The sequence below is a fragment of the Colletotrichum aenigma genome (genome assembly GCF_013390185.1).
Source record: "Colletotrichum aenigma strain Cg56 chromosome Unknown KSG_Cg56_contig22, whole genome shotgun sequence".
NCBI classification, from domain to species: Eukaryota; Fungi; Ascomycota; class Sordariomycetes; order Glomerellales; family Glomerellaceae; genus Colletotrichum; species Colletotrichum aenigma.
Window position 1 is genome coordinate 10,886 of NW_023500928.1, and position 8,096 is coordinate 18,981.

At 56.3% G+C, this 8,096-nt stretch overlaps 1 protein-coding gene across 1 annotated transcript; it reads left to right on the forward strand.

Moving 5' to 3' along the window:
* Positions 1-5,881: 5,881 nt before the first annotated feature.
* PbP450-1-0 (Cytochrome P450 monooxygenase 1) lies at positions 5,882-7,814 on the forward strand (the record flags this gene model as incomplete). The annotated part of the gene is made up of 6 exons (XM_037330300.1): positions 5,882-5,932; positions 5,990-6,399; positions 6,704-6,794; positions 6,867-7,181; positions 7,434-7,600; positions 7,655-7,814. The coding sequence occupies 6 exons, from the start codon at positions 5,882-5,884 to the stop codon at positions 7,812-7,814; spliced, it is 1,194 nt and encodes a 397-aa protein (XP_037171310.1).
* Between the last annotated feature and the right edge of the window lie 282 nt (positions 7,815-8,096).

Genomic DNA, 8,096 nt, shown 5'->3' on the forward strand with positions numbered 1-8,096 from the left:
CCCCCAGACTCTCACTAACGCACCCGGTGACAAGCTTGGCCTGCATGACGCACAATCGTGCATGGAATTGAGAAGGCATCCTCAGGCAGATGGACTGGAGCGGGGGTGGAGGGCGAGTAACGGTTGACTGATGGCTGGGAGGTGCGGAAGGAGAGGACGGAAGGAAGTTGGAGTGGGAAATGGTAATGGCTACGCGGAGAACAGGGCAGCCACCCACCCGAGGCGTTGCGTGCTAGGAAGGCCGCTTCGCACCTGGCACCCTTTGTACTTTAAACGTGTGACTATGGAAACCTGCTTGGTAGGAGATATCACGGACAGCCCGAGAACAGGAAGGCCAGTTGCTTGCTTCATAGCTCCTGCACCCAACAGAACGTGCAACCCCCGGGTAGAATGGATAGATGAACTCTCATCACTCAAGTTCAGGTCTATCCTCATTTCCCTCCTTCGCCAGCAAGCGCAGCCATCGGACGGGCGTGCATACATTCAGGTATCCCAAGTTACTCACTCCATCAGAACAGACGTCGACCTAACACCGCAAAACAATAAGCAGAAAAGAAACAGAAGCAAAGACTCATTGTACAATGATGGACATACCGGCGAAGAGGAAGCGCGTTGTCATCGACCTTGACGAGTGGGAGGCCGCTCGCAGTCGTCGGTCGACTTCCGACGTCCACCAAGCCGCTTGGGGAGGGTCTCAGCCTGGAGTTATTGATCCTGAGGAGTGGGAGGCTAGCCGGCGCAAGCGAAACCTGTCGGCAGCAGATCTTACCGGCCCGCCGCAGACACCTAGTCACAAGCAGGACGACCACGTGATACCGTCGCCTTTTCGACTGACGCGCATTCCGGGCCTCGGCGACAGCGCCAACCGCGACGCCGTCACGCTCGGCGATCTTGTAGGAGACCCCTCCATCACAGAACTCTGGGAATTCAACTACCTCCACGACATCCCCTTCCTCATAAGCCACATCGACGAGAGTTCCCGAACGTCCATCAGTGTACACGTCGTCCACGGCTTCTGGAAGGCGGACGACCGCCGACGTACGGAGCTCGAGAGGGATGCAGGCCGCCACCCGAATGTGCTCCTCCACACGGCCCACATGCCGGAGATGTTCGGCACGCACCACTGCAAGATGATGATACTGTTCCGGCGCAACCGCTCCGCCCAGATCATCATCCACACAGCTAACATGACACCCAAAGACTGGAATATGATGACGAACGGCGTGTGGGCGTCGCCGCTGCTGGCATGTTTGCCGAACGGCACCGACCCTCGCCTGGACACGCCTGGGCAAATCGGAACCGGCTCCCGCTTCAAGCACGATATGTTGGCGTACCTGAAGGCGTACGAAAGGCGGGGGGGGGGGGGGGGGGGGGGGCGGCGTTCAAGCACCTAGTCGACCGGCTACTCCAATTCGACTTCAGCCTCGTCCGAGCAGCATTCGTCGCAAGCGTGCCGGGACGACACCGATTCGACGAGTCGGTGCCTTCCATGCACCGCTGGGGATGGCCCGGTCTGCGGCGGGCGCTCCAGGCCGTACCAACGAGCAGCGATACGTCAGACGGGTCGGCGGAAATTGTCATGCAGGTGTCCACAATCTCGACCCTCGGCCCGAAAGACAACTGGCTGCGCAGCTGCCTGCTCGACACCCTCGTCCAGAGCAGTAGCCCGGCCGCCCGAGCGCCCAGGTTCAGACTTGTGTTCCCCACGGTCGAAAACATCAGGCGCTGCGTGGGAGGATACTCATCCGGCGGCCTCATTGTCACAAAGACCCAGTCCAAACAGCAGGCAAAGCAGTTGGACTACCTCCGGCCGATGCTGTGCCGGTGGGCCAGCGACAGCCGCGTCGATACGGCCAAGGACAGCGGACGCGGTCCCGCCGCACCTCACATCAAGACCTACGTCCGCTTCTCGGGCTCAACTCTTGACTGGGCGCTGCTCACTTCCGCCAACCTTTCGAGGCAGGCATGGGGTGAGAGGCCCGGCAAATCCGAACACGTCCGAATCGCCTCCTGGGAGGTCGGCGTCCTCGTCTGGCCGGGAATACTCTGTGGTGACCAGCGCTCCAAGATGGTCGCCGCCTTCATGTCCGACACGCCGCGCCCCACACAAGCTGCTGCTGTCCCGGACGCAGTGGCCGGCCGAGGCGGCGTGCCCTTCATCGGTCTGCGATTGCCCTACAGCCTGCCTCTCCAGCCGTACGGGGCTGACGAGCAACCGTGGGTCTTAAGCCTGCCGCACAAGGAGCCCGACGGGGAAGGGAGGACGTGGTGCTCCAGACCCGGAGTCTAAGTAGTTAACACCGCGATGAGACCCCTATCATCCAGCCAGTCCAGAATTACCAAGTCTATCATCATCACCCGCTCTATTTACTTGCTAGGGCTCAGGGGTTTCGGAAGAGGTAAACGCAAACGGGTGCGAGTGAGACGACGGTGTTACAGCGCGTTGTCCCCTGCATACTTAAGGCCCGGGGTACCTTTCAGGTTACCTACCTTACCTACATACAGTCGACGCTCCACTGAAATCGGCAGGCGCCCTGAAGACGCCATATCCACCCGGACGGAAACAACAAGATTCCCATTCTTGCCGCATGTACAAACGTCAAACACAGGGAACGGCCCATCGCTTCCGCCTTCAAGCCATCACCCAACAAAACAGCCTTAAGTTCACGGGTACTACTAGCAAGGTCTGAGTGACTGACAGATGGATGACCAATTATTCATCTCGCAGCCCGATTTTGCACGGGTGGACGGAGATGCCAGCCCCAACGGTCGCGCGGAGGGCGACATCCGAGACGGGATACCATCGAGGCCGAGCCAGGCTCCCGGTCGTGAATGGCACATGTTGCTGCCCGCACCCACACCGTCCGGGTCAGTGCTTTCACGGCCGATAGCGCCGGAGCCTCATGTCCTCGTGCGCCGAGTGTATCCGGGCCTCGCGTGTAACCGCTTCGGTAGGATCCAACCCCATCAGCTGGACCAGCGTGACCAGAGCACTGCCCAGGACTTCCTGTCGGGCCGCCGGCGCGATGTTGCTCAACACGCCATCGACCTGCGCTCTCTGCCGTATCATCTCTGCCTGGCTGAACCTGAGACCAGACGGAACAGGCCGCTGGCAAAAGGCCCATAACCCTCGGGCGGCGCGGGACTCCTCTGCCTGATCCGTTGTTGAGGCCGACGCGGGTGCCTCACTGTGTTCAACCCTTGCTGGGCCAGCCCCGGCGTCGTTGTCGTCAGGTGCTTCGACCTGCGTCCGCTTGCGCTTCCGAGGGGACGGGGAACGACAACCTCGATCTGTCGATGCCACGGCATGTCTACTGACGTGGGAACCTAAAGCTTGGGACTCTTGATGTCGCTGGTCTTGAATCGGCCGAGGATGGTTGTCCTCAAGCGGACGACATTTTGGGGGTTGTGGGGACTGCGCGCCGGGCCGCATCTCTTTGTTGTCCGCGCGGGGCACTGGGTGATGGGTACAGCAGGAGATGTTGCAGCAAGGATGGTATTACTTGCTGGGACCCGCCGAACCGGTTTTTTTCGCTTGGCGACAGGCTTGATGCGGGCTCATAACACGGCTAGGTGATGTGATATCGTTCCCTCCGCAATCACTCCCTCGCTGGGTGAACCACCAGTATAAATACCAGGGCGCATCCGCATCCGCTATCCCTGAATACCCTGTCGGCCTGGGCGTTCGATGTATTTACTTCTAACTTCCGATGTATCGCCCCGGAAGCGCCGCCGAGGCTGAATCCAGACGTCACCTTGTGCCCACGTATCGCCTCTGCAGAGTACCCGGCTGTCCATAGCACGCCAGAGAGTGGCTAAAGGTAGGCAGGTAGTCACACTCAGATGTGACTTCGTGAAACGTCATAGTATTAAACTCTTTGATGCCCCATGGAAGTTGCCGGACATTCCGGCGGAGGGTGGCTCGCCGTATCCAAGAACGGCGTTCTGCTCTCCGACTCCGTAGGCGCAATCGACGGAGCGGTGAAGCTCTGCTCGGCGCCCTGCTGCACGCCATTTTACCTACAAGATGCGGCGGTGCATCTCGCGAGTGTGGCCCACCAAGAGCACTGTGAAGCCGTGAGAATATGTCCACGCCGATATTTACACTCAAGGCGCCCAAACGACGAAAACTGCTTCGAAGATCAAGAGGATCAAGAGGATCGGAAACAATAGGGCGTGAAGAATATCGAAAGATACGCGGTTAGGAGGTTAGGGTTGGGTTAGGCAGTTAGTGTTATGGTTAGGAGTTAGGGTCAGTTTAGGCGTTCGGGGTTGTGAGATATAGCTGTTCCTTTCTCCGTCAAGCAGGGGAGCGCTGAAGAGTGGTGCTCCAGCCGACGACTTCGCGGTCAGTTGGGCGATGTTTGGGCCGGAACGGCCCAACTTTGCGATCGACTGAGCGAGACCGCGACCTATGAGCACCATCGCAGGACTGGCGCGCTTGTAATTACTGAGACGGCTTTATAATTGATTGAACGGCTTCGCAATCAATGGAACGACCTCGCGTGAGACCGAACGACTACATTACTTACGAGATGATTGATGCGCCGCACCCCTGAGCCAGGCGAGGAAGGAGCGACGACCCAACGCAAACTTCCATTAGCAGCCCGGAGCCGGACAGGAAAAAGTCCGGCCGTTCGCCGATCCCGTCTTCCCATTCATGTCCCGAAAGATGGATACCTCCTGCCATTTCTGATCTTATCACCTCCCCGTACCTGCTTACGCTAGGTACCTTACCTTAGGTCGCTCCCTATTTCGTGGTCGCCAGCACCTAAGGGAGACAGACTCCAGCGTCCGACCTTACCTTCCCGTCTTCTCCTTCTCAATGTGGCCAATGGGATACCTACCTGGTCGGCAGATAAATCTGCCACCGCCCCAGCCCATACTAACCTACCTTATTCTGGTAAGGATGGGTTGTGGCCACTGGCCAGCTGGTGCACCACGTGACCAGCACATGCAGCTGTGGGGCCCGCCAGCCCAGCTCTCTCCACGCACGGGCCCCCCCCCCCCCCCCCCCCCCCCCCCCGTCTTCCCCGACGTCTTTCTGATTGTCGATCTTTCTCTCCTCACCCTCCCACCCTCCTTCCCTTCCTCACTTCACATCGCCGGCCCCTCTCCAAAAATCGCCGCTCTCTTCCACATCCCGACCGCCCCGCCGGCGATACCTCTGAAAAACAAGAGAAAAAGAAACGTTCAAGCGCCGACAATCACAGGTCGAGGCAAGCCGGGTCCCATCCAACTTGACAACCCTCTCGTACTGACTCTGTGCCCCAGTCGCGATGCCGAGAGAGGACGGCAACATGGCCGGCGACACGAACGATGCCTAGGACGCGTCTGTCTGCCCCGTCAACCTTGCGAAGCTCGACCCCGACCGACGCCGTGAGCCAGGTTACGGCGGTCGCACGGCCGGAATCGTTCGCATCCAGGACGAAAACGTATGGTGTGGACGGGGATATTCGGTTGAGGTCGAGCTTCACATCAAGTTCTTCTTAGTAGAAGGTATATTCAGCTACGCTAGTACTTCTCTGGGCTACACCCAAACTATACTAGTATCAGTCTGGGGCATACTAGATTAAACTAGACTTAATTCTAAACCTAGGCTCGGCCCCGTATCCTTGACTCACTTCAACCACGGTTCGGGTAGCCGAGTAACTTATAGCTGTATCTTCTCAGACCTCCCTGCCTTCGTGCCTAGCCCTGTAAAAATGTGCGCAGCATTCGGGGAGGATTAAGCGACCTCCAACCACCTGCGAGTCCACGATGCCCAGGACCCCATCAGCATACAGCTTGTAGGTGATATATGTATCGTGGAAGGCTCTTCTCAATCCTCCAACTCTACAACTGCGACGATCAACACTCTAGGCATCACCCCCCGACCAGCATGGGACTTCAACATAGCTTCTGGACCGCAATCGCGGCATGCGCTGCCCTCGTAAGTCGGCCAGACCGGGATGGATCAATCCATGTCATTGAGCTAACAGCCCACTAGATGACAATTTACACAGTATCATGTATTTTCTACAACTTGTTCCTCCATCCGCTTCGGCACTATCCAGGGCCAATTTCTATGAGAGCGACAAGATGGACCTACTGTTACAGACTCATCCGAGGCGCTCTTCCCATGGACGTCTTAGAGCTTCACAAAACGTACGGAGACGTGGTCCGAGTCGCCCCCGACGAACTAGCCTACTGTAACGTCAATGCCTGGAAAGACATCATGGGTCACCGTTCCGCAGGCTCGCCAAGTTTCGAGAAGGCGATGAAATTCTATCGCCCTACGGGCGAGCAGTCTATCAATATCGTCAACACCAACGGCGCAGAGCACGCGATGTTGAGGCGACAGCTCTCCCACGGTTTCAGTGAACGCAGTCTGCGGGACCAGCAGCCTCTGATCATGAAGTACGTGGATCTGCTGATTCAACGCCTGCATGAAAATTGCCTCGAAAACAAACCGGTTGGTCTGATGGCCTGGTATAAATTTTACCACGTTTGACATGAATGGAGATCTGGCGTTCGGTGAACCGTTTGGGTGCTTGGAAAACTCCGAGTACCATCCGTGGATCAAGGCCATCTTCCAATCTGCTCGCCTCGGTGTGCTTGCGCAGACCGCCGGCCACTTTCCTTTTTTAAAGGGGATTCTCTTCACGCTCCTAGCGACGAAGGCGGCGAAGTTAGCTAGAAGCGAGAACTTAGCTAGGGCCAGGGCTAAGTTGGAGAGGCGCATGGAGCTTGGCAAAAAGGAAGGTGGCAGACCTGATTTGATCGAGGGCTTGTTGAAGCAGAAGGAAAAATTGGTAAGTGGTCTACTCCATTCTGTGATATGCTTTGTATGTCTTTTGATTCTTGCGTACTGATAGATCCCACAGAACATTTCGTTCGAGACACTCGTGGCAAACAGCAATACGCTCATCATCGGGGGTTCTGAGACGACAGCGACGTTGCTGGGCGGAGTCACCTACTATCTCTTGATGAACAGGCACTGTCTGAAGAAGCTGGCGGACGAAGTGCGAACTGCGTTCAAGACCGAAGAGGAGATAGATTTGGTTTCTGTTAACAAGCTGACCTACATGCTGGCCTGCCTGAACGAGGCGCTTAGAGTCTACCCTCCAGTCTCCATGGGCCTTCCGAGAGTCACGCCTAAGGGTGGAGCAACGATTTGCGGCAAGTTTGTCTCCGAGGACGTGAGTACCGCTTCAACTCTCGCACTCTATCCCATCGACTGCTAGGCGGCGTCACTACAAGAGCATGTATGTATGTGCTCTTACTTGAGTAACAGCAAGTCATCTATTCAGTTGTTCCCGTTCCCCTTCTATCCGCCTATTACAAATATCGAAAACAAGGCAGGGTTGGAGCAACGTTGGAGATGCTTACAGTGACGCCATCTTACGTTCGGTGGGATAGAGATTGGATATGACGTATTGACGCGTTCCTAGACTATTGTGTCGATTCACCAGTGGGCCATTAATCATAACGAGAAGTACTTCAAAGACCCGTACGGATTCCACCCCGAGAGGTTTATGGGAGAGGATGAGTTCGCGTCCGATAACAGAGAAGCCTTCCAACCTTTCCATATTGGGTCACGAAATTGCTTGGGGCGCAAGTAGGTGTTGTCGCTTGACTGATGTTCCTGGAACTTCATCGCTAACCGCTACAGCCTGGCCTACGTTGAAATGAGACTCATTCTAGCTCGCCTCATTTGGAACTTTGACGTCCAGATCGACGAGGCTTGCATGGATTGGGCTGAGAAGCAGCAAATCTTCATTTTGTGGGATAAAGGCCCCTTGGAGGCGCACTTGACACCGGTAGTGAGATAGAGCGGGATAGGAATCCTCTATTCAAGGGCAAGGGGCATTCAGCACACATATAACGAAGCAGATAAGAGACCTGTCATTGGAATGGTTTCGTTCTAGTTGAAGATCCAAATTCCTTTTCTCTTCTTAGGCAACTCCCTGTATCGTCACTTACACCCATCGTCCTATAGGCTTTTATTCGAACAGACTCATTGTGAAGTCCGGCTGTAATCTCAACCTATATTCTTTTTATCTCAATATAGTGTGGTTATCACGGATCGGCTACTACCGTCTTTTCGCATTCAA